This window comes from Rhamphochromis longiceps, linkage group LG3 (genome assembly GCF_057381845.1).
Source record: "Rhamphochromis longiceps isolate RC_006_pf linkage group LG3, R_longiceps_female_GT1.1, whole genome shotgun sequence".
Lineage (NCBI taxonomy): Eukaryota > Metazoa > Chordata > Actinopteri > Cichliformes > Cichlidae > Rhamphochromis > Rhamphochromis longiceps.
Genome location: NC_140559.1, coordinates 29,445,950 through 29,472,049, shown reverse-complemented (window position 1 = coordinate 29,472,049; position 26,100 = coordinate 29,445,950). Strand labels below are relative to the sequence as shown.

Here is a 26,100-nt window from a genome sequence, read left to right as displayed (position 1 = left end):
TTTTCAAAATAAACTGAACCACGTGAAAGAGTGTGCAGAGTATTGACGGATAAGAAGCAAAAAAAGAGCTGTTGGGTGCTAAAAGATAAACCTTAAACTCAAACATTAGAACAGGCTTTTCCCCGCAGCACACTGTGTAATAATTACTCACAAAGAAAACTGAGGCCGTTACAACTTATGTCTAAAAATGTATAGTTTCATGCATCGGTTAAAACACTCGACTCCAGGTACATGACGCCCAGCTGGAAACACTTAATGCAGGTCGAGCTGCCCGAGATTCACAGAATTTACAGAAAATGTTAAATTTTTATGATTTATATTGTTATCGGGATGATAGATGTCTTATATCGGGATATGAGAGTTTGGTCATATCACACAGCCCTAACCCTGATTGTTTTCATCTTGCTTTGACTGCAATTCTGGCAGTATTAATTAATTGCAGCAGTATTTATAAAAACACTTCTATATACACTAAAAAACTGAGCAGCTCTTGTTCTGATGGCTTACAGAGTGTCTGTTTTTTTGTTTGTTATCTGTGGTGCTCTCAAAGGAAATAAACACTCACATGTTGATTCAAGTTGTTAGAGATATGTCTCTCTGTTATGTTAATGTGTATATATATTCTTTAACATTATCTCCTCCATTCACTCCTCTTATTTAACTTGCACCACTCTCCTCTCCAGATTTGCTGAAGCCTTTGAAAGGTAACTTAATGGTGCCGTAAAGGATAAGGCACCACTGGAAACACAGCACCTCCTCTCTGTTCACACGTTTCCTCGTTCCCTTACCTTCAGATCTGCAGTTTAAAGATGGGTGTAACCAACATGTGGTGACGTGTAAGAGCTGAGAGGCTCCATTCAGAAATCAGAGGTCAGACTGGTTTCAGTTGTAAGGAACTGAAATTCACACAGTCACTGACACTGAGAGGAGAAATGGCACAGAAAGGAGTTCAGCTGGACCGAGAAACCTTCTCTTGTTCAATCTGTTTGGATTTACTGAAGGATCCGGTGACTACAACCTGTGGACATAGCTACTGTATGAACTGTATTAAAACCCACTTTGATGAAGAGGACAGGAAGGGAATCCACAGCTGCCCTCAGTGCAGGAAGACTTTCATACCGAGGCCTGTCCTGGAGAAAAACACCATGTTAGCAGCTTTAGTGGAGCAGCTGAAGAAGAGTGGACTCCAAGCTGCTCCAGCTGATCACTGCTATGCTGGACCTGAAGATGTGGCCTGTGATGTCTGCACTGGGAGGAAGCTGAAAGCCATCAAGTCCTGTCTGGTGTGTCTGATCTCCTACTGTGAGAAACACATACAGCTTCATCTGGAGTCTCCTGCCTTTGAAAAACACAAGCTGGTGGCCCCCTCCAAGAAGCTCCAGGAGAACATCTGCTCTCGTCATGATGAGGTGATGAAGATTTTCTGTCGTACTGATCAGCAGAGTATCTGTTATCTCTGCACAATGGATGAACATAAAGGCCATGAAACAGTCCCAGCTGCAGCAGAAAGGACTGAGAAGCAGAAGGAGCTCGAGGTGAGACGACTAAACATCCAGCAGAGAATCCAGGAGCGAGAGAAAGATGTGAAGCTGCTTCAACAGGAGGTGGAGGCCATCAATGGCTCTGCTGATAAAGCAGTGGAGGACAGTGAGAAGATGTTCACTGAGCTGATCCGTCTCCTCCAGAAAAGAAGCTCTGATGTGAAGCAGCAGGTCAGATCCCAGCAGGAAACTGAAGTGAGTCGAGTCAAAGAGCTTCAGGAGAAGCTGGAGCAGGAGATCGCTGAGCTGAAGAGGAAAGACGGCGAGCTGGAGCAGCTCTCACACACAGAGGATCACACCCAGTTTCTACACAACTACCCCTCACTGTCAGCACTCAGTGAGTCTACACACTCATCCAGCATCAGTATTCGTCCTCTGAGCTACTTTGAGGATGTGACAGCAGCTGTGTCAGAGACCAGAGATAAACTACAGGACATTCTGAGAGAGGAATGGACAAACATCTCACTGACAGTCACTGAAGTGGATGTTTTACTGTCACCACCAGAGCCAAAGACCAGAGCTGGATTCTTAAAATATTCATGTGAAATCACACTGGATCCAAAGACAGCAAACACACATCTGTTATTATCTGAGGGAAACAGAAAAGCAACTTTAATGAAAAAACAACAGTCTTATTCTGATCACCCAGACAGATTCACTGTAATGTGTCAGGTCCTGAGTAGAGAGAGTCTGACTGGACGTTGTTATTGGGAGGTGGAGTGGAGAGGGAGAGGAGTTGAAGTAGCAGTCACATACAAAAATATCAGCGGAGTAGGGAGGTCAAATGAATGTGCACTTGGTGGAAATGACAAGTCTTGGTCATTACGTTGTGAGAAAAACAGTTACATATTTTGGCACAACAATGTCCAAACTGTCCTCTCAGGTCCTTGGTCCTCCAGAGTAGGAGTGTACCTGGATCACAGAGCAGGTATTCTGTCTTTCTACAGCGTCTCTGAAACCATGACTTTCCTCCACAGAGTCCAGACCACATTCACTCAGCCGCTCTATGCTGGACTTTGGTTTTTTCACAGTATTATATTGTACTCTGGTGGAGACACCGCAGAGTTCACAAAACGGAAATAGACAAAAAAAATTCTTAAGAACAGTTGGTTTGGATTACTTTTCAGTTTCTTTGTTCTCCAACATTGTTTCTCATAGCTCATTGTTGTTCTGTTTCTTCTCTGCACAGACGTCACTTGCCAGTCACACTTTGTGGGTGCTACATTGACATCATATTGTTTGTTGTCTAGTTAATAAATTAATTGATTTTAACCGAGAAATATCTAAATTATATTTACATTTATCTGAAATTTTGTTCAAATTAAAGGAACTGTTTTTCTCTGTTTTAAAGAAAGAAAATTCAATCAATGTTCTGACTGTGTCAAAGTTGTTTACTATGAGGAATATGTAAATAAAATAATTTTACGTTTGATTCTTCTTGTTTTATTTCCTTTGAGAGGATTGATTTGAGTACATTTTCATTCCTATGATTAATAGGAAAATGAAATGAGACAGATGCGAGTTGATATGAACCAGGTATTTGCTGTCATCTAAACATGGAAGCCTCATTTATGTGACTTAGAGGTCATGGTGAAGAGACAGTTTAAAGATAAATCATATGCATTTGTTAGGTAAAATAACAAGAAAAGCTTTTTAATTGAAAACTGATTTAGTTCAAGAAAAACAACGGTGTTTTGATAACTTAGCACTTAGTTCCTCGTAATCTCTGCGGTGCATCGAACAGCCAATGCTTTCCATGATCAGAGGTAATTGCTTTGGCTTTATTCCAGTTGACCCCAGCATGTGTCACTGGGTCTCTAAACCAGAGGTTTTGGGTTATTTGGCACCTTTTGTTTGTAATTTAGGTCTGTCAAGCTTCTGTTGTCTTTGTGTCTCCATGTTTCCTGTTTTATTTTGAAAGAAACTTTTGTTCCTAGTTCATTGTATCTAGTTTTACTTCCTCCATCCTGTCATTATATCATGTGTATCAGCTTTCATGAGTTATTTACAAGATTCTGACCACTTATAAAATGTGTTCAATGCGCTGCCCATTGTGTTGGATTGTCAATGCAACCCTCTTCTCCCACTCTTCACACACTGATAGCAACACCGCAGGAGAAATGCCTGCACAGGCATCCAGTATCCATAATTTCAGATGCTGCACATCTCGTATCTTCACACCATAAACAATTGCTTTCAGATGACCCCAAAGATAAAAGTCTAAGGGGGTCAGATCGGGAGACCTTGGGGGCCATTCAACTGGCCCACGACGAACAATCCACTTTCCAGGAAACTGTTCATCTAGGAATGCTCGGACCCGGCACCCATAATGTGGTGGTGCACCATCTTGCTGGAAAAACTCAGGGAACGTGCCAGCTTCAGTGCATAAAGAGGGAAACACATCATCATGTAGCAATTTCAAATATCCAGTGGCCTTGGGGTTTCTATTGATGAAGAATGGACCCACTATCGTTGTACCCCATATACCACACCAAACCATCACTTTTGTTGGTCCAACAGTCTTGGAAGGATCCATCCAATGTGGGTTAGTGTCAGACCAATAGCGGTGGTTTTGTTTGTTAACTTCACCACTCACATAAAAGTTTGCCTCATCAATGAAAAAAAAAGATCTTCTGCGTGAACTGAGGGTCCTGTTCCAATTTTTGTTTTGTCCATTCTGCAAATTCTGTGCGCTGATCTGGGTCGTCCTCGTTGAGATGCTGCAGTAGCTGGAGTTTGTAAGGGTGCCATTTGTGAGTAGCTAATATCCGCCGAAGGGATGTTCGACTAATGCCACTCTCCAGTGACATGCGGCGAGTGCTACGCTGTGGGCTCTTGCTGAATGAAGCTAGGACAGCCACTGATGTTTCTTCATTAGTGACAGTTTTCTTGCGTCCGCATTTTGGCAAATCCAACACTGAACCAGTTTCACGAAACTTGGCAAGCAGTTGGAGCATGGGAGATTGGGTGGTCTCATATGGTGTCTTGCATTGAAATCTGCTGCAACGACCCGGTTACTGCATTCACCAGATATCAACACAATTTCGATCCGCTCCTCACGTGTTAACCTCTTCGACATGTCAATGGCTGTGAACCAAGAGAAATTTGTAAATAACTCACGAAAGAATAAAGTTACGTTGAAACCAAGCACACCGTTGTTTTTCTTGTGACGTTACCAATAAGTTTGATGTGTCACATGGCCCTCTTCCTATTGAAAAAACAAAAGTTGTATCCAAGATGGCCGACTTCTAAATGGCCACCATGGTCACCACCCATCTTGAGGAGTTTGCCCCCTCACATATACTAATGTGCCACAAACAGGACTTTAATATCACCAACCATTCCCATGTTATTACGGTGTATCCATATAAATGGCCCACCCTGTAGATACATTCATATGTTTAGGCTTATTCTACCATTTTATGCACTGTGATGATTAAATAAACAAACCTCTGCAGCATTATTCTCTTATATTATTGAAAGCAAAAAGATTTTGTTTTTGCTTTATATTTGTAGATCTCTATCACCCATTCCTCTAAATTTTCTCTGACAGGAACAAGTAGAAAAGTATGGAAGCCCGTTTCCGCCACTAAAAAAAAAAAAAAAGGATCCATAACTTAAAATTTCGAGTTATTTTCTTGAAATTTCAAGTTATTTTCTCGAAATTTCGAGTTATTATCTCGAAATTTCGACATATTAACTCAAAATTTTGAGAAAAGCAACTCGAAATTTCGAGTTAGCGCTGCCAATCAGTAATCTACGTGAATGACGTTATTTCCATGTTACCCGGAAGCTGAAGCCCTCAGCTACAAATGCTAGAGCTAAGCTACCGGTATTACATCCAGTCATGAATGCACAGATTGCTGAGTGTTTTCATCCTGGCTTCACAAATGATGAAATCCCTGTGTTATTAGCTGAATCACATGGTGTTACTATCAGCAAACATACTTTAATTTGTTGGGATCCGTTTTTGAGTGCGCAGTACACCTCTCTGAACAGTGTCTGGGAGGCTGTGGTTGCTGCTGCACGCAATGTTGATGGTGAACAGATCAAAACACTGACAGAATCCATGGATGGCAGGCTTTTGAGTGTCCTTGCAAAGAAAGGTGGCTATATTGGTCGCTGATGTGTTTTTGTTTTGTTTTTGAATGTCAGAAATGTATATTTGTGAATGTGGAGATGTTATATTGGTTTCACTGGTAAAAATAAATAATTGAAATGGGTATATATTTGTTTTTTGTTACGTTGCCTAATAATTGTGCACAGTAATAGTCACCTGCACACATAGATATCCCCCTAAAATAGCTAAAACTACAAACTAAAAACTACTTCCAAAAACATTCAGCTTTGATATTAATGAGTTTTTTGGGTTCATTGAGAACATGGTTGTTGTTCAATAATAAAATTATTCCTCAAAAATACAACTTGCCTAATAATTCTGCACTCCCTGTAGGGGCAGTCCCCTTAAGGGAACGTCTTTATAATGAACAAACTGAGAAAGTACTCCTCAGATCCACTTAGTGCTTGCCGTGGCTGCATGTAGCAGGATCTCCCAATGCGCACTGGTAATAAAACTTTGATAAAAGGATACTACAGCCTCATCTGACTCTTCTTCTCCAGCTGTGATATTAAAGGATCGGTGAGGTCAAGAAAGTTACCTTGACAGTCCCCACAGCTTCCCCAGAGGCTGAAATGGCCTGTTAGCCTGGGAGCTCAGCCTGGCCGTCTCAGCTTCCCATCTCCCCTGAGAGCTCAGGCAAATCAACCCAGCGAACTCCATCTTCTGCTAAAAGCTTTTGCGAGCTTATTCAGCCAGCTGTGGACTTCATTTTGCTGTTGCTGCCTGAGCAGAGCACATGCTGTTCAGTCCTGAGGGGCTGCTGTGTCGCTGTCTGGTCCTGCGCTGTCTGGTCCGTGTCCAGCATGGCCTGTTCATCTAGGTCCACATCCAGCACGGCCTGCTTGTCCACGTCCACCACCACCACCACGACCATCGGTTGGCATCTGCACCGCCATGGGCAGCCACCTGAACTGTGGTGCCACCACTGTTTCCCGCGTGGTTGGCCTCCAGACCTGTTTCCTCACTGCCGCTGCTTTCCACGTGGTCAGCCTCCGGACCTAGGGATGGGTATTGATAAGATTTTCACAATTCCAATTCCATTTTCAATTCTGTTTAACGATTCGATTCTTTATCGATTCTTTTTAAAAAAGGAGAACACTAAGGTCGATTAGCTTAGAACTTTGTTTTATATCTTCTCTTTGAACAAGATAGAAATTTAGTAACATGGCCTTACAAACCCAACAGTGAGATCTTAAGAGATCCAGCCTATGGCTCTTCAATGGGGTGTCACAGGGTCCCTGGGGAAAAAAATTGTAAATGTAAAATAATAAAATAAATATTCTTCAGTAGCAATAACAAAGTATAACATAAATTATTCTGTAGCAATTACACAAGAATATCCAGTAATGTCCCTGCCTACAATTAAACACATTCACTTACCGAAAATTTGAGGGCATCTGCTGTGGCAAATGGGTGCAAGCCTTTTACCACAAACTTAGTCACTGCTCGGTGACATTCGTCTATCCTGGCCTGAAAGGAGACGCTACCGGTAGACTGCAGCGAGAACTGCCAGCATCTGAGCCAGACTCTGTCTCTCTCATCATGGTCACCTAAATGCACAGTAATGGCAGGTTTTGTAATAAGGCAGATCGCGCTAACATAATATGCACTGTTAGTTGATTATTTACCTGCTGCATTAACGGGAGAGGACGTGCAAACGTTACCGCTGCTGCTGGGTTGAGATTCACGAGTCCGGAGCGGAATTAAAAACACGACATTCATTTAAGGTCATCGCGTGTTTTGTGAGCAAATGCTTTTGCATATTCGTAGTGTTTCCTCCCCTAAATGAAATATCTACATTGCAAGTATTGCAAGTTGCCCTGTTGTCAGTCATCCGTTCTCGTAAAGTATGACCAAACTTTTGAGTGTTTGAGCCGCCATGTTTCCTGCCAGGTAAATGACGCTCCGCAACGTGGTTGTCACGGTCCTGGGTCTTATGACCCAGTGTTTTGAGTTTGAGTTCATTTTGATGTTTATAGTTTATGTTAAGCCCTTCAGGTTTTCTAAGTTCATTTGTTACCATGTCTAGGTGATTTTAGTTCTTATTAATTCCCCCTCACGTTTCCAACCCATGTTAAGTCTCCCCTGCTCTTCATGTGTTTCATGTCTGTGTCTTACGTTGTCAAGTTCTGGTTGTCATGTCTGCGTTTCATTATGCTTCCTGTTTTATTTTGGAAGGAGTCGTGTGTTCTTGGTTCTTTGTATTTAGCTTCACTGCTCCTGTCATTAGGTTCATGTTAGTCAGCTGTTTCCTCATGTGTCTCCACTTCCCCTGATCACCTCATGTGTGTATTTTAGCCTTCTGTTTTCTGCATGTCATTGTCGGGTCGTCTGTTTGCATCCCCATAGTGTTTCGTCATAGTTTACTCAGTGTTCATAGTTTGTCATCGCATTTTCACTGAGTTTCTTAGTCCTTTAGTTTTCTGAGTGTTCACAGTTTTCTTAGTTTTCATAGCTTCATGCTTTTTCGTGTGCCAACATCCAAATAAAGGATCGTCTTCTGTTCAGCCAGCAACTCCGCCTTTCAGCATCTGCTTTTGGGTCCTGTTTCCATTCACATCGGCGCACCCCGCCGTGACAGTGGTGATGTCATTCGGGGCGACTGGAATCGATAAGGGAATCGTTTGCAAAAATGGCAAACAATTCCAAGGAATTGAAACAGTGGGAACCGGTTCTCAACAAGAACCGGTTTTCGATACCCATCCCTATCCGGACCTGCTCTTGCCTGGACTTATGTGCTGTTGACCTCTGGGTTGGCCCCGTGAACTGCCCTTTTATGGACTATTGTGCCGTCAGCCTTCAGGTTGGCCTCCTGATTTGCTTTGTTTTGCACTCCTGTGTCGTCAACCTCTGAGTCGTCCCCCTGAGCTCTTCTGTTTTGGACTGTTTTTGTTCGAGCCCTTCTTCCTGGACTCCCCACCACCAGCCCGGGTTGGGTTGGTATTGGTGTTTCAGTTATTATAATTATGTTCCTTGATTATTGCTCTAGTTTTGCTTCCCCTCGTCTCATTATGTCTGATTAGTCCCAGCTGTGTTTCCTCCTGTTCCCCATCCTCTCGTTATCCTGCCTGTGTATTATAGTCCTCAGTCTTCACCTGGCTGTTGTCGCATCGTATCCTCTCAATGCTGTGTGTTTCCTCCATACTCCGAGTATTTTTGTAGTTCTCTGTCCAAGTTTAGTTCCCTAGTTTTTGTTTCTAGTTGCTTGTTTCTGTTTAAGTTTTTATTGAGGAGTTTTTTTTTTTCATCAAATAAAGCTGCCATTTCAAGTTTACTTCCCTGAGTGTGTTGCAAACATAACAAGCCTGAGTTAGAAAAGAAAGTTGCTAACCGCCGTCTGGGGTCAGACTGATGCTTTTGGTTTTGTTAAGCCAGCTAACTCAAAGAAAGCATGGCTGTGCTGAACCTCCGTCATAACGCAGACCACCGACCTTGGTATTGCTGAACTTTTACTGAATACTTTAGTTGGAGTTGGTTGGTGTTGATACCAGGTGTTAGGTCAGAAGTTTTCACGCTTCATCACAGGTATTGCTAAAGTTTCATCGGTTTTACTTTGAGGAAATATGTTGCTGTATCTGGAGTCTGTAATTAAGATGAAAGTCTATTTGTGGATGTTGCTGTAATTTGAGCTGCCATTAGATTCAGTTGTTATCTTAATTGCAGACAGTGCCGACTTTTACAGAAACTACAACAGAGGACACAACGAAGTTTAAACTGATAGTAACCTGATAAATTAAATGTTATAATTGCTGCCAAAGTCCAAACTGCACCTTTTTATCTGCAGTCTATATTAAACAGAGTCTGACAGCAATTCTTTGTTTGAGACACTCAAAGGTGCTAAGAGGAAAAATGGAGCAGAAAGAAGTTCAGCTGAATTTAGAGACATTCTTTTGTTCAATCTGTTTGGATCTACTGAAGGATCCAGTGACTACAACCTGTGGACACAGCTACTGCAGGAACTGTATTGAAGGCCACTTTAATAAAGAGGACAGTAAAGGAGTCCACAGCTGCCCTCAGTGCAGGAAGACTTTCATACCGAGGCCTGTCCTGGAGAAAAATGTCATGTTAGCAGCTTTAGTGGAGCAGCTGAAGAAGACTGGACTCCAAGCTGCTCCAGCTGATCACTGCTATGCTGGACCTGAAGATGTGGCCTGTGATGTCTGCACTGGGAGGAAGCTGAAAGCCATCAAGTCCTGTTTATCTTGTCCGGCCTCTTACTGTGAGAAACACCTCCAACTTCACTATGATGCAGCTCCATTAAAGAAACACAAGCTGGTGGCCCCCTCCAAGAAGCTCCAGGACAACATCTGCTCTCGTCATGATGAGGTGATGAAGATTTTCTGTCGTACTGATCAGCAGAGTATCTGTTATCTCTGCACAATTGATGAACATAAAGGCCATGAAACAGTCCCAGCTGCAGCAGAAAGGACTGAGAAGCAGAAGGAGCTCGAGGTGAGACGACTAAACATCCAGCAGAGAATCCAGGAGCGAGAGAAAGATGTGAAGCTGCTTCAACAGGAGGTGGAGGCCATCAATGGCTCTGCTGATAAAGCAGTGGAGGACAGTGAGAAGATGTTCACTGAGCTGATCCGTCTCCTCCAGAAAAGAAGCTCTGATGTGAAGCAGCAGGTCAGATCCCAGCAGGAAACTGAAGTGAGTCGAGTCAAAGAGCTTCAGGAGAAGCTGGAGCAGGAGATCGCTGAGCTGAAGAGGAAAGACGGCGAGCTGGAGCAGCTCTCACACACAGAGGATCACAACCAGTTTCTACACAACTACCCCTCACTGTCAGCACTCAGTGAGTCTACACACTCATCCAGCATCAATATTCGTCCTCTGAGCTACTTTGAGGATGTGACAGCAGCTGTGTCAGAGACCAGAGATAAACTACAGGACATTCTGAGAGAGGAATGGACAAACATCTCACTGACAGTCACTGAAGAGGATGTTTTACTGTCACCAGCAGAGCCAAAGACCAGAGCTGGATTCTTAAAATATTCACGTGAAATCACACTGGATCCAAAGACAGCAAACACACGTCTGTTATTATCTGAGGGGAACAGAAAAGCAAAATTTATGAGTTATCCACTGTCTTATTCTCGTCATCCAGACAGATTCACTTATTACTGTCAAGTCCTGAGTAGAGAGAACCTGACTGGACGTTGTTACTGGGAGGTGGAGTGGAGAGGGGAAGGAGTTGGTGTAGCAGTTGCATACAAGAATATCAGCAGAGATGGCGGCCTCAGTGAATGTATATTTGGATTAAATGATAAATCTTCATCATTTTGTTGTGACACAAACAGTCACATATTTTGGCACAACAATGTGAAAACTCCCCTCTCACGTCCTCGGTCCTCCAGAGTAGGAGTGTACCTGGATCACAGAGCAGGTATTCTGTCTTTCTACAGCGTCTCTGAAACCATGACTCTCCTCCACAGAGTCCAGACCACATTCACTCAGCCGCTCTATGCTGGACTTGATTTTTTGGATCATGAAGATACTGCAGAGTTCATTACACTGAAATAGACAGAAGCCACTGATGGACAATTGGTTAAAATGTGTGTTTTATTTTCCACTTGTTTTTTGTCTACATCATTGTTGAGATGGGAGTTGCTGAGAGCTCACAGTTGTGCTGTTTTTACTTTGCACGGAGATCACCTGTCAGTCACACTGAATAGATGTTCCTTTGACCTTTTGTTATCCGTTTTCTATATTTTCCTAACATTACGTTTATATGCCATTTAAATGTTGTTCTTGTACTAATTAAATGTTAAATATATCAGAAAGAAGTCAAAGTGGCACCAAAAAGTTATTTAACAGTAAATTCAGAAGGTCATATTCATAATACAAAATAACCTCAGTTTGTAAATGTCAAAACAATAAAAGTATTGTTTTGAGAGAATAAACTCACAGATCAAATGTTAGATACTGAAACATTATTTCAGTCCTTCCAAGATACAGAGTTATAATAAAAGTTTGCCAGTTATCTGTCCTGAGTCTGACCGCTCTTACATCTGTGTTCTTCATTAACGTCTTGTCTTCAGGCTTATAATTTGGCCGGTTTCTCTTAAATATTTGTGAACTAAAGACAGCTTCAACCCTCTGTGTGTTGACCGCACTGCATTTTCTTGTTAGTAATAGCAACACCATTGTAACAACAGAAATACTAATTAGTTAGATTACTAGTTACTGAAAAACATTTATCGCCATTATTCCCATTTGTGCGAATTTACAAAACATTATGTAAAGATTGCTGGTATTTTTGTGCCCTTAAAAAGTGGAAATAATGATGAGAGCTGAATGAATGATAGTGACACGCAGATCTCGTTTTCACTCGTCTGTATTGAGTGTTACAAAAACAACACAACCCAAACCATATTCTCTCTGCATGGATACACTCAGTCTCAGGACCACAGTTTCCAAACTAAGTTGCCCTGTTTTAACTTATGAGAGTATTTAGACGCTGCACAACTTGAACTGTAACATAAGGTAAATACATCTTTTTAACTCACATATGTTAGCTGACACATTCGCTGACTTTCAACAGTAATGAAATAATACTTTATGCGCTGTATATGTCTTTCAGTAGTTAACTTAAATACAGATAGTGGCAGAAAAACTGTCATTCAATAAGGCGGGACACCAGTGAAAGCTAGCTTAAACAGCAACGGAGTTCAGCTGAAACTTCTCAGCAAAAACTGTCCACAATTCACCTCTTTCCTTACAATAAACAATGATGGTGGGCTAATAGTCAACTGTAATACACAGAGTTCTGTGCGTGCAGTTACCTTAAACAGGGGAAACGAGGAGAGATGAATGATGATACTGACACAAAGCGCTGGCTTTCACTCGTCTGTACAGAGTGAAGGACAAGAGGCGCGAATCCCCCTAGTGGAGCCCTGAGGAATTACCAATGGATCGATGCACAATCAATCCAGGACATTGTTCCTTCTCGAAAATTGAAAGATATTTCACGCACTGTTATTTATAGAAGGCTTCACACTGTTCCTGCTAACCATAAATATTGTTCCTAAAGTTTTATCCAACTGTAGACAGATTTCTAAACTCCCTTTTACTTAAGTCCTGTTGAAACTTGTATTAGAAAAAATATTACAAATTATTTAAAGTTATAAAGCACAGCACAGAACTGAAATGGCACAGTAGTTAACTTTACAGTTAGGCTGGGGTACAAATTTCCTCATAAAAACCCTGCTCTTATGTGGAATGACTCAGGGGTCCATTCTTGGCCCAGTATTTTTTCCCTCAATTTATGGGTTCATAAAACCTTTATAAAAGTGACTAAATGCTAGGTATAATAGGTATTTTGTCTGCTTTGGATTTTACTTCTACATTTCACCTTTAAAAACCGTTTATCTTGTCTTGTTTGGTATCATTCTTTTCAGCACACCTTAACATGTCAAAATTTACAGCTATTTTTTCATTTTGAAATACTATATTAAAACAATTGATCTCAAATCAGACAAAAAACATAAAACTCGAGTATAAAAAAGTAGAATTTTTTTTTCCACTAATAGAAAACCAAGGTTTTTTCTTTCTGGGTTTTTTTTTGTCACAAACAGAGAATACTTTCAAGTGCTTCCCTTCCCGCTGTAAACACAACGTTAGTATTCAGGAAAAAAAACATTGCGCATATTTTTTAATCATAACTCTGGTTTTATGTTACCTATCAACACAATTTAAAAACTGGTAGTTTGAAGTCCACACTTTTAACACAGAAATGGAGAAACCTCTTCTGTCCGCCGATCCAGGAACTTGAATTCTTTGAATTTCAGGATACTTTTTCTTAATAAACGGTAAGCATTATACATATTGTCCTTACAGAGGTGGTTTCTCTTCTCGCAAGTGAAGTAGATTTTTTGAAGGAGTTTGTTTTTTTTTGAGGTCGCGGATGACGTCAGGAGAAGGTGATTGGTCACTTGCAATGTTGAACCTGGAACAACATTATTTATGATGACGAGGGAACAACACCAACACAAGGATATCAGATCGCCTGGACACTCAGGGTTGTCTTGGGTAGCATCTTGATGCTATGTCATCTTACAGTAACTTGGCCATGTGATTAGTTTACCGGGGTTCGAGCCCCGGCTTGGACAGTCTCGGTCGTTGTGTCCTTGGGCAAGACACTTCACCCGTTGCCTACTGGTGGTGGTCAGAGGGCCCGGTGGCGCCAGTGTCCGGCAGCCTCGCCTCTGTCAGTGCGCCCCAGGGTGGCTGTGGCTACAATGTAGCTTGCCATCACCAGTGTGTGAATGGGTGGATGACTGGATATGTAAAGCGCTTTGGGGTCCCTAGGGACTAGTAAAGCGCTATATAAATACAGGCCATTTACCATGACTACTTTATTCTTCCTCAGCCAATCAGCAGCACTTGTGCAATTGTAACCTGTTGTGTATATAAACCTTCATTAACTGGTTTGAGAAATCCTTTAAACCAGTGACAGGAAAGTTGGATCACAGTGGTAATTATTAAAGGACATTGATGTTTGATGTCTCATTTCATTCGTCATCTGTCATTGAAATTATCAGAGGAGGCCTGAAAGGCTCACACTAGCTGTACAACCACTCACAGCAGCCCATTCATTCATTTTCATTACTGGATACCATGACACTGGATTGCCCAATCAAATCTCTTAACTTGACCAGCCCATCCCCAGCTTGTAGGAAAAGTTCAGTGTGGAAGAAGTGGTGAAAAGATTGAGCTGAAAAGCTGAGCGAAAACAATAAACAGAAACTACAACTATTAGCCAGACCTTACAGTCACACAGCAAATCAAGGATTAAGGTCAAATGATTGGCTGCTTTCACCATGAGCCACTGCTAATTTTTAAAGTGTAGCATTTAATTATTGTCAAATGCTTTTAAAAAGAACAATCACTGCTTGTTGTTTTAAAACTGATAACTTAAGCATGTTGATTGACTCATCTTCCTTTCCGCCTGCCTGGAGGCTCCCTTAACACCTCTCTCTGCCTCCTAACAAACCTTCCCCCTCTCATCTCGCTTCATCTTTGGCCTACAGTAGCACAGTTTCCACCAACACCTTGCTGGCCAACAGAAACTCGTACCTTAAATGAAATAAATGATATGGAGCACTCCAATCATGCTTTCAAAACTACAGCAACTGTTAAAGAAAGAGGTGATAAACATGCCCCTGCGCCTGGTTCTTGTTGAAATGAGTTACTAACATGATTTCCCCTTCATGTATGGTGATAGACTGGCCAAAATATTAGGAATGCTCTGGAATTTCTGATGAAGCCAACAGTAAGTGTTGCTTTAAATCGGGGGTATTCAACAAAAATGAAAAGACTTCTTACTTCTTAATGCAAAGGTTCAGATGATCATTATTCTAAATATTTAATTACTTTAAATGATTTTATTTTATTTATTTTATTTACTTGTAATATATATTGTATTATGCATATTATATTTTAAATATAGAGATAAGAAAAATCATTAGAAAAAGTTGTTATTATTGGTATTATTAGTATTATTGCATATTAATGATGAAGGAACTGACCTCACAGGTCACAGAATCAACTTTTTGGTAACAAGTTAATGTGGTAGTTCAACAGTTTAACCAGCAGAGGGAGCCAGATAAGCTGTTTTGAATTCAACACTAACAGGCAGAGGGGGAGGAGGAGGGACTGTTGCCGTAGTAACTGAATCTACAAAAGTCAGTAAGTGTTCGTCTTAATTAAATCACACTTAGCTGTTAGTGTTCATCTTCAGGCACTGAATTCACTTACAAGAAACAGTCCAACAGATTCACACAAGGGGAACATGTTCGCTGTTTTTTCTGCAGCTGTGAGGACTGTTAACCTGGACATAACAAGCTGTGTGGCTGCCCCACTGTTCAAACTTCAGGTTCCGAGTACCAGTTTTAGTTTTAGAGCTCAGCAGACCCAGTAGCTCATCACCACTGCTCCTCCATAACAACAGTGGTGAGGCTGAAGGGGACTGGAAAATAATGTACATGGAAAAGAATCGCTGTAAATAACACTATATAATGTTTGATGATAATACGGTCTGAAGGTTAAATAAACATGTTTACTGCCTGGTATAACACTTGGTTTCGTCTCTGGGGATAGAATTGTGTCCACTTTGACTTGTGGTAATTAAAGTGGAATTTTTCACTTGGTTGATTTGTTGAACTTTCTTAAATCTCTTCTTTAAACACAGTGTCATCTGATTGTATTTACTGACCATTTTAGAGATTTACAATCAATAACTGGGAAACGGGAAGCATTTCACACTCTGCTACCGATGAGTCTTCATGGTGCTTTCACCACAAGTTTTTTAATAAAAATAATAAAAATCTACAAAAACACGAACATAATTTATTAGTACAGTAAAATCCTAAAAATTCAGTTAAATTTCTAAAAAACAAGAAGTGTTCATCCAGGAACCTTTAAATGGTCTTCAGATCCCCAGGCCTGCATAAAGCACCATGACGCAACTGTTGTTGTGTTCATTTGCTTATTAAAAAATTGAATTAAATTGATTAATGATTATTAAATAAACAATTATTATGCGGTCAGCATGGTGGCACGGTGGTTAGCACTGTTGCTGCACAGCAAGAAGGTCCTGAGTTCAATTCCACCATCAGGCCGGGGTCTTTCTGTGTGGAGTTTGCATGTTCTCCCCGTGTTTGCGTGGGTTCCCTCCGGGTACTCCGGCTTCCTCCCACCGTCCAAAGACATGCAGCTTGTGGGGATAGGTTAATTGGATAATCCAAATTGTCACTACGTGTGAATGTGCGAATGAATGTGAGTGTGAATGGTTGTCTGTCCCTGTGTGTTGGCCCTGCGACAGACTGGGGACCTCTCCAGGGTGTACCCTGCCTCTTGCCCTATGACAGCTGGGATAGGCTCCCGCGACCCTGAAAAGGATAAGCGGAAGCGAATGGATGGATGGATAGTTCCTCCTTACATTTCCAAAGCAGACTTGTTCCTTTAAGTTCATCTAGTGTTTATACTCAGGGATTAAAGTGGGCTGGAGTTATGGTTGTGGTACTTACTTAACTGAATTGAAACTTTGTATGAGCTGTATACTGTCTAGTGTGAAGCTGCATAGTGGCTGTAGCTCAGGTGGTAGAGCAGGTCATCTACTGATCGGAAGGTTGGTGGTTCGATTCCTGGCTTCCCCTAGTCTGCATGCCAAATATCCTTGGGCAAGATACTAACCTGAAATTGCTCTCCGATGCATCCATCGGAGTATGAATGTGTGTGAATGTCAGTTAGAAAGCACCTAGAAAAAATGTGCTGGTGTGAATGGGTGAATGCACAAGTTGTGTAAAGCGCTTTGAGTGCTCAGAAGAGTAGAAAAGCGCTATATAAGAACCAGTCCATTTACCATTTACCATAGTGTGAGTGTAGGGGATGGACATCAGATATGATAGCTGGTGAAACTGCGTACATGTTGTTAAGTTCAGTTGTGTAAATCCACAAAGAGCAGCAGGTCAGCTGATTGCAGCCTTTACACTAAGAAAACTTTATGAAGCTTACATCAGAAATTATTGTGGGCCATCATTTTTTCCCCACACTGAGCACCATTACTAATTTTAGAGTTCCTCCACCACTTTAACCCCTGACTGCTCATTTTCCTGTTTAGAGGCAAAGTCACCCTCTACAAAGTAGGCAACAGGAAACAGTTATTGTTTTGAAATCTTTCAAATCAAAATAAGCACATTCATTAGAATTAGAATTTAGATTAGAATAATATTTGTATTCCTGTGCACTAATAATATTTTCTGATTATATTCTTATATTAATATAGCACAAGCTTTAGTTACCTTGTAACCTGCAAACTGTACCTTTTCACTTTTACTCAAAGAAGTTGTTTCAGTGCTTTTACTGGAGAATATTTTTTTTAAAAACACGGGTATCTGTACTTCTACTTAAGTAAAGAACGTCTGTACTTTTGCCCCCTCTGATGGTCTGTGTAACTCATTACTCTCATCTTCACATCATGGGGTGTTTTTACAGATACTGAGTTTTATTTAGAGGCAGTGCCTGTGTGGTTATGACTGAATATGTACTGTTAACAGTAATTTTGGGGAAACTCCAGAACTGACACCCTGTTATGGAACCATAAGTCATATCAAGATGATGAGCTTTGGTACTGTAGTGAGGACAGTATGCACATGTTCAGATGCTGTGTAGGTGTTCAAGTCTCTGATTTTGATTTATCCAGAAAAAAAGATTCTGCTGTTGGAAGATTATGTCATTAAGATGGGCAGCGGGAGACTCCAAAGTCTCTCGCTGCCCATCTTAATGTGACCAGAGGTACAAAACAACAGAGATGCTTCTGTGTGCACAGGTGCTCAAGTGTGAACTCAGAGCAACAATTAAAACAAACACACTCCAGATGAACCTGCTGTGATTCATGCAGATGAGTCAGGATGTTGTTTATGGTGTTTTTATTCTCCCTGTTTTTCCGTTACAGCTCCCTTTATTATGTGTTAGCTGCTTAAGTGCTGGTGTCCAGATTCTTTCTGCGATTCTCCTTTAGTTAAACAAGCACGTCTAATGTTTCTGCTATTGGTGATGTGTTTTAGCAGGACAGAAAAAAAAGGTCATTACTTCTGTTAAATCTCTTCGATTTTGTTCCTCATTTGCATATTTTCTGCTTGGCTGCAGAAGCTGAAAGCGAAACAGTCACTGTGTGCCTGCACTAATGTTTCCCTGTGATGCTTGCAGTGGTGTTTTTGTGGACTTTTATGGTTTTACAGCTTTACAGCCTATCAACACGACTGATTAGAGAGGGATTGTAGATGGTGAGGTATTTAGTGAAGACCTTACATGTTGTTTCAGTAACAATTAAATTCACCCTGATTATTTTCATCTTGTTTTTACTGCAGCTGTAACATTTGTAAAACGACACTGAGAGAGAGCCTGTTTCTGCATCTTTGTGCTGCTCTTACAGGAGTTAAATGTTCAGATGATGATTCCAGCTGTTCTTCAACCTGCAGAAACCATCATAAAGCTACTACATCTGGATTAGAACAAACCAGTGTTTTTAATATCAGTTTAGTCAAGTTTATTGTTTCTGCCCAGGGTTCAGGTACAGAAATGGTCGTCTCAGAGATGACAGTATCTCAAACTAGCAACGTCAAAACAGAGCAACAATAAAATAAATACATGCACATCTATGCAAAACAAACAAATGAGCCAGTTACTGATCTGAAACATAGTTAACAATGTCCATGAAAAAAAAATCAACAGCTCGCACACTGCAAGTTTCCAACTTTACCAGTTGTTTTGCAAATGTTTCCAGCACTCGTGATCTTCGTCGGACAATAACACAAATCAACGCCATTGTAACATGACAAAAATGCATTGAAAAATTCAAAAAGGAAGAAAACTCCAGCGCTATCTTATTAAAAAAATTAGTTCCACATGTTTATTAAAGAGGGAAAAGAAAACTACTGTAATTTAATACAAACAACTGAAACATACAGGATAAAAGCCAGGTGAAAATCCAGGGAACAGACCTGAGAAACACAGATATATGCACCAAAAACAGTATGCAGTACCATCATAGACAGCCATATAACAACTAGAAGTAGACATAGTAGAATACACAGAAAAAAAAAAGACATTGGTAAGGGAACACTAATAGAAATGATAAAGTAACAACTCTGATGACGTTTAATTAACTGTTTAATAACTGTGTCACCTGATGGTGACAGAAGATCTCCTGTTTGACTGATATACAACATTCACTAATGTTTTCTCTGGGCTACTCCATGAGACACGCTGGTTTTCTACTGAACATTACATGAGTCATATTGATATTTTCTATGAATTTGCATCTTCTGCACTGGTGTTAGATAGTACCTATTAGTTGTGTGTTTCTCTCCCTGTGATTATTATTATTACACACACACACACACACACACACACACACACACATGCAGTGTTGTAACCTTCTGTGACCATGAGAATAAAAGGCTGCAATAAAGGCTGTTTATTTATTTTATTTTAAGGTGGATAAGCTACCTGATTTCCCCACCAGTTTTTAATTTTTTTAAGGAGGTCTGGTTTGTCCGCCAGTTTTCAAGAAGGTTTAAGGATGGTTTCACCACCGAAAGGAGGTTTTTTTCTCCGCCACTGAGGACGTAAAGTGTTTGGTTTTGTATGTAAGGAGGATAGAGCTCTCACTGGTGACTCTGCTTTAAGGGAGATCATAGGCCTATTTTGTGTGTGAACAAGTGTGGGCCAGACGTGGTCTGTGTGCGGCTGAAAGTTGTCTTGTTAAGTGTAAATGCATTACTAGTCCCTAAGGACGCTAAGGACCCCAAAGCGCTTTACACATTTAGTCATCCACCCATTCACACACTGGTGATGGCTGGGGCGCACTGACAGAGGCGAGGCTGCTGGACACTGGCGCCACCGGGCCCTCTGACCACCACCAGTAGGCAACGGGTGAAGTGTCCAAGGACTCAACAACCGAGACTGTCCAAGCCGGGGCTCGAACCGGCAACCTTCCGATTACAAGACGAACTCCCAACTCTTGAGCCACGATGGGGAATAAACTGAGTAAGTAGTAAGTATGCCTTGAAAGGGGATGGAAAACATTGCAAAGTATTCACCAGGCAGCACGTAATATGTAGATCATTGAAGGAAGAAAAGAAGTGAAATTGTGCGCAAAGCAGTGTAATGTGTCTGAAGTCACTGTGTGTGTGAACCACAGAGAGGTGTGAAAGTGTGTGGGTGAGAATAGTCTCCAACGGGGGAAGAGGTGATTCTGCAGGTCAGCTTCTACCCCAGTGGACAGAAAAGAAAGAAAATAGTTGTGCTGTTGATGAAAAAAAAGGAATTGATAAATGAAGAGCTCAGCCTAAGGCAACTTCAATCTCACTTTCTGTTTTAAAGAAAGGAGAGTTCAAAAACCAGAGAGAGAGATGTGTGTTGTTTTAGGCGTCTCTCTATTGTGAAAACAGGGTTAGCAGAGGCGAGGGTGCCGGGTTAGCCTCGCCACTGCCTCTGCGAGGCTAACCCGGCCTAGCAGAGGGTGTGACTTGCAGGTGAAAAGCAGACCAGGATCAAATTTCCACATGCAGCAGTTGGACGACAATTATAGGTTAACATCATTAGAAACACCCAGGCTGAGTCTTGGCTGAATTGTGTTTACAGGTTAACTCCTATGTGTTTCTCACCCCGAGAAAGCAAGCTCCACGGAAGCTAACCTCTGCCTGAAGACAAGGAGTGCAGTTCTAGAACAATGAGATGGATATCAAGAGCTCACAGCAGGTCAAGAGACAGCAGTATCCTGAGCAGAGAGGTCCAGCAGCGCTTTGGGCAAACGGCATCAGAGAGAAAGAAAACCCATCACCTGACTGGATGGACATGTGTTTCCAGCAAGCTACAACTTCACTGTGTGACATTTGCCACTTTTGGAGTGAAATGCCAAGATGAGACAGTGGAAAACACAGGCCAAAGCTGAAGAGAACTGACTGCCATTGGACTGCAGAGTGGGAGAGGAGAACAGAGTGGAAGAAGTAGGTGAGTGTACAGAGGAATGCTGTTGTTTAGTGTGGGAAATCAAAATTTGGGTTAGCAAACCTGTGAAAAAGGAAAATAACTGCTTTAAGTGGGAACATTTGAGGAGTCTGAAGCACTACAAAATGAAAAAGGTACACAAAAAAAACACAAACGGAAAATGTATTAATCCTACTAACCCTACATACACATACAATGAAACTCATGAAGACCAGACAGCATCTTAAGCATGTGATTCTGTTTGTCATCTTATCCAAGTCACTTAGATGAGAAGTGATACATAGACTAGTGGACTAATATTATGGGAGGACAGATGATTGCATCAAAGCTGGGGGAAAACAGAATGCTGATGAGGGGTCTTGAAAGAGTGAGCTGGGCGAGCTAATAGGTTGTTGAGTTTCTGAGGTGTGTGAAGAAGTTTTAACATGGCACACATCTGATTACATGAGAAGAAACTTATTATGTGAAAAGACATCAGGGTTATGTTGTATGTTGTGTGTCGCAAGGTGTGTGGCTGATGGATGAATGCTTGAGATTAATCTGGCCGATGATTTGTCTTTTGTTACAAATTTGAACCTGCCAATTAGGTTTGGTATGATTTACCCTCCTGGGACGAAGAGCATATGTCATGGCTTAACAAGGCTTTTCTTTTTTCCTGTTTATTTTGTTACAACTTGCCTAATAAATCTGCACTCCCTGTATGTGCTGCGGCACAGTGGTTGGAAACACTGATTTAGAGTTCAAGGAGATGTTAGTGACATCAGAGCCGTACGTATTAACAGGTACACGTCCCTCACTCATCCTCAAAAGAAGATGGAACAGATGTTCCTGCCTTGGTTTGAAGACACCTGCATGCATACTTAGAAAATCCATCTGTACATGTCAGTAAGTGTCTCACATCATCATTACTAATGTGTCTGTCATCACTATAACTGCATGTGTACAATGTGGAAATTGATGTTATGTAACGATGATACAAAAACAATATCAGAACATAATTTGATTCAGCAAATCCTATTTATTAACAACTATTAGTGTAAATAAAACATTCTGTCATCTTTTAATAGCAAAACACATTAAAGCAGACGTGTGTCCAAACCTCCTCCACTAACACATCCGTTTCTATGGTGCTGTCATCAGCTCGAGGCACAGCTGCACCCTTACTAACTCCATCAGGCACATTTAAGTCACTACAATCTTTTCATAATCCCCCATCGTTCAAGAGTCAGGTATCTCTGAAGATTTCCAGAGTACTTTTTCACACACATCCAAGTCATGTAGTTGCAGTACCTCGACCGCAGCATTGTCCAACTCATTCTGAGTCGCTTGTCTGATGGATCCTGTGTTCTGCTGTTTTAACCAGTCCAGCTGGTGCTGGAGGACCGAACACTGGTGATGGACTGCACTGTGCTGAGACAGATTTTGTGTTATAGGCTTCATGTTATGGACGCACAGTGTGAGCACTCAGGTCGCATCAGAGCATCGGGCCGTATAGTGTGAGACCCTGCATCGTGACCTACAAACTTCTAACCCCTGTGATTCAGTCATACAGACTGATGACAGATTTCAAACATGCTGAATATGAAGAGTAGTATCATTTAAACTCACATGATTATCAGCCATAAGAACAAATTCAGATTTATATTGATGTAAGGTATATAAATGTAAGTACAGTTTGAATCAGTGCAATATTATTTTCACACATCAATGGACCACTGAACTTCTCAGCTTCTAAAATGTAAAGCCTCATTTAGAAACTACACAAGTACATATAATGGTCAGGGATCAACATGAACCTGTCTTCTCTATTTGACTTTAATCAACTCTGCAGTGGCTCCAAGTCCATAAAGAAAAAGTCCAGCATAGAGCGGCTGAGTGAATGTGGTCTGGACTCTGTGGAGGAGAGTCATGGTTTCAGAGACGCTGTAGAAAGACAGAATACCTGCTCTGTGATCCAGGTACACTCCTACTCTGGAGGGCCGAGGACCTGAGAGGACAGTTCGGACTTTGTTGTGCAGAAATTTATAACTGTCTGTGTAACAATGTAATGCCCAAGATCTGTTATTGTTTCCAAATCCACATTCATTGCCCCTCCCTGCTCTGCTGATATTCTTGTATGCGACTGCTACACGAACTCCTCCCCCTCTCCACTCCACCTCCCAGTAACAACGTCCAGTCAGACTCTCTCTACTCAGGACCTGAAACCATCCAGTGAATCTGTCTGGATGATCAAAATAAAATTGTTGTTGGTTCATAAATGTTACTTTTCTGTTCCCCTCAGATAATAACAGATGTCTGTTTGCTGTGTTTGGATCCAGTGTGATTTCATGTGAATATTTTAAGAATCCAGCTCTGGTCTTTGGCTCTGGTGGTGACAGTAAAACATCCTCTTCAGTGACTGTCAGTGAGATGTTTGTCCATTCCTCTCTCAGAATGTCCTGTAGTTTATCTCTGGTCTCTGACACAGCTGCTGTCACATCCTCAAAGTAGCTCAGAGGACGAATATTGATGCTGGATGAGTGTGTAGACTCACTGAGTGCTGACAGTGAGGGGTAGTTGTGTAGAAACTGGTTGTGATCCTCTGTGTGTGAGAGCTGCTCCAGCTCGCCGTCTTTCCTCTTCAGCTCAGCGATCTCCTGCTCCAGCTTCTCCTGAAGCTCTTTGACTCGACTCACTTCAGTTTCCTGCTGGGATCTGACCTGCTGCTTCACATCAGAGCTTCTTTTCTGGAGGAGACGGATCAGCTCAGTGAACATCTTCTCACTGTCCTCCACTGCTTTATCAGCAGAGCCATTGATGGCCTCCACCTCCTGTTGAAGCAGCTTCACATCTTTCTCTCGCTCCTGGATTCTCTGCTGGATGTTTAGTCGTCTCACCTCGAGCTCCTTCTGCTTCTCAGTCCTTTCTGCTGCAGCTGGGACTGTTTCATGGCCTTTATGTTCATCCATTGTGCAGAGATAACAGATACTCTGCTGATCAGTACGACAGAAAATCTTCATCACCTCATCATGACGAGAGCAGATGTTGTCCTGGAGCTTCTTGGAGGAGGCCACCAGCTTGTGTTTCTTTAATGGAGCTGCATCATAGTGAGGTTGGAGGTGTTTCTCACAGTAAGAGGCCAGACAGACTAAACAGGACTTGATGGCTTTCAGCTTCCTCCCAGTGCAGACATCACAGGCCACATCTTCAGGTCCAGCATAGCAGTGATCAGCTGGAGCAGCTTGGAGTCCAGTCTTCTTCAGCTGCTCCACTAAAGCTGCAAACATGACGTTTTTCTCCAGGACAGGCCTCGGTGTGAAAGTCTTCCTGCACTGAGGGCAGCTGTGGATTCCCTTCCTGTCCTCTTCATCCCAGAAACTTTTAATACAGTTCCTGCAGTAGCTGTGTCCACAGGCTGTAGTCACCGGATCCTTCAGTAGATCCAAACAGATGGAACAAGAGAAGGTTTCTCGGTCCAGCTGAACTCCTTTCTGCGCCATTTCTCCTCTCAGTGTCAGTGACTGTGTGAGTTTCACTTCCTTATAACTGAAACTAGTCTGAGCTCTGATCTCAACAACATGTTTCTGCAGTGAATGGAGCCTGTCAGCTCTTACACGTCACCACATGTTGGTTACACCCATCTTCAAAGTGCAGATCTGAAGGGGAGGGAACGAGGAAACACGTGGACAGAGAGGAGGTGCTGTGTTTAAGAGCAGGAAGAAGAGGGAGGTTATCAGGCTGTGCTTCACTCCAGGAAGAGGAGCAGTTAGAGAGTGAAACTGTGTGTTTAACCCTTTTTATTTACTGCTTCTTCTATATAAATAATTTTTAAAAATCCAGCTTTAATGAACACTGGACAGAAATGTCTCAGGTAACAATAACCGTCAGAACAGCAGAGGCTGCTGACCTAATCAAAGCATATGTATAGAGCAGGGTTAGGTTAGCAGACATATGCTGGTTGCTTTTATTTATTTATTTATTGCTTTTATAGGCAGTAATCGATGTTGCTGTAACAGGATGAGAACTAGATAAATGCCACTGCATTGCTTTGAACAGTCAGCAGAGTCTGCACATATAATTACAGATATTCCTGCAAAAAGTTAATTAGTCAAAAGAATCTTGCATTTTAGTTTTGCATTTATAACAGCTGCTGCAACAGAAATAACCATGTTCTTTACATTAAAATAGCAACAAACCTTTCTGGAACAACTTTCAAGGTTCATGGCGAAGACAAAGATCTAATGACATGAAGACTCCAGTGAAACTTAAAGTATTAGGAACCAGTTTTAATGCGTGACCAACACATTTCCCCCTGTGGCCTTCACCAGGGTCATTGCAAAATACCCTTGTGATTGTGAAAAGACTACTGGTCAAGTCAAAAAGGAGTGTATGGTAAAATGACCAATGACCATGTGACAAGATCAAGCAAGCATTTTTCTGATGTGTTCACCGCTCAATGGTTTGTTGTCATATTGAACAAAATATTAGGTTCTCTTTGTATATTACACTCAGGCATCAGGAAAGAGTGGTAACTAGTTCATAGTTTTTAGCTAATGACATGTCAATCACAAGACATTGCTCAGAAAACGTGCAGATTCTCAGCTAGATCCACCTTCCACTCTTTACTTACAGTTTCACAACAGCAAACAAACACACAAATAAGTTGAAGTAATTGTTTCCTGTATGACTTCACTGGTCTCGCATCAGTAAGGACTTTTGCTCCTTGTTGCTTGAGTTCATTGAGGTGGTGAGCATACATTTATCCCCAGACATGTCCATGTACACAAACATTAAACAACTTCTTTCTGACTTGTTTCACACTTTTGCACCACTTCAGAGGAATCCCCTTAACCTCAAATCACTGTTTTCTTAAGGTATGACTTACCTTCACAGCTGTGTGGATTACGCATCATGTCACAGAAGGTCCACAAGCATAGATGCACG

The 26,100-nt window shown here is 41.6% G+C and overlaps 3 protein-coding genes across 4 annotated transcripts; 2 read left to right on the top strand and 1 right to left on the bottom strand.

Annotated features, from left to right (window-relative positions):
• The first annotated feature begins 668 nt into the window (after nucleotides 1-668).
• On the top strand, nucleotides 669-6,651 carry LOC146673891 (tripartite motif-containing protein 16-like). The gene has a single exon (XM_085393026.1). The coding sequence runs from the start codon at nucleotides 933-935 to the stop codon at nucleotides 2,622-2,624; it is 1,692 nt and encodes a 563-aa protein (XP_085249152.1). The 5' UTR covers nucleotides 669-932; the 3' UTR covers nucleotides 2,625-6,651.
• A 2,843-nt stretch (nucleotides 6,652-9,494) lies between these two features.
• On the top strand, nucleotides 9,495-11,476 carry LOC146673890 (tripartite motif-containing protein 16-like). 2 transcript variants are annotated; one of them, XM_085393150.1, is made up of 2 exons: nucleotides 9,496-10,819; nucleotides 10,865-11,475. In XM_085393150.1, exons 1-2 carry the CDS (start codon nucleotides 9,511-9,513, stop codon nucleotides 11,182-11,184), a joined length of 1,629 nt encoding a protein of 542 aa, XP_085249276.1. In that variant the 5' UTR covers nucleotides 9,496-9,510; the 3' UTR covers nucleotides 11,185-11,475. The 2 variants fall into 2 exon arrangements, with proteins under 2 accessions (XP_085249269.1, XP_085249276.1); XM_085393143.1 differs by having other exon boundaries at nucleotides 9,495-11,476.
• A 10,715-nt stretch (nucleotides 11,477-22,191) lies between these two features.
• Nucleotides 22,192-24,686, bottom strand: LOC146673889 (tripartite motif-containing protein 16-like). The gene has a single exon (XM_085392968.1). The coding sequence runs from the start codon at nucleotides 24,654-24,656 to the stop codon at nucleotides 22,983-22,985; it is 1,674 nt and encodes a 557-aa protein (XP_085249094.1). The 5' UTR covers nucleotides 24,657-24,686; the 3' UTR covers nucleotides 22,192-22,982.
• Between the last annotated feature and the right edge of the window lie 1,414 nt (nucleotides 24,687-26,100).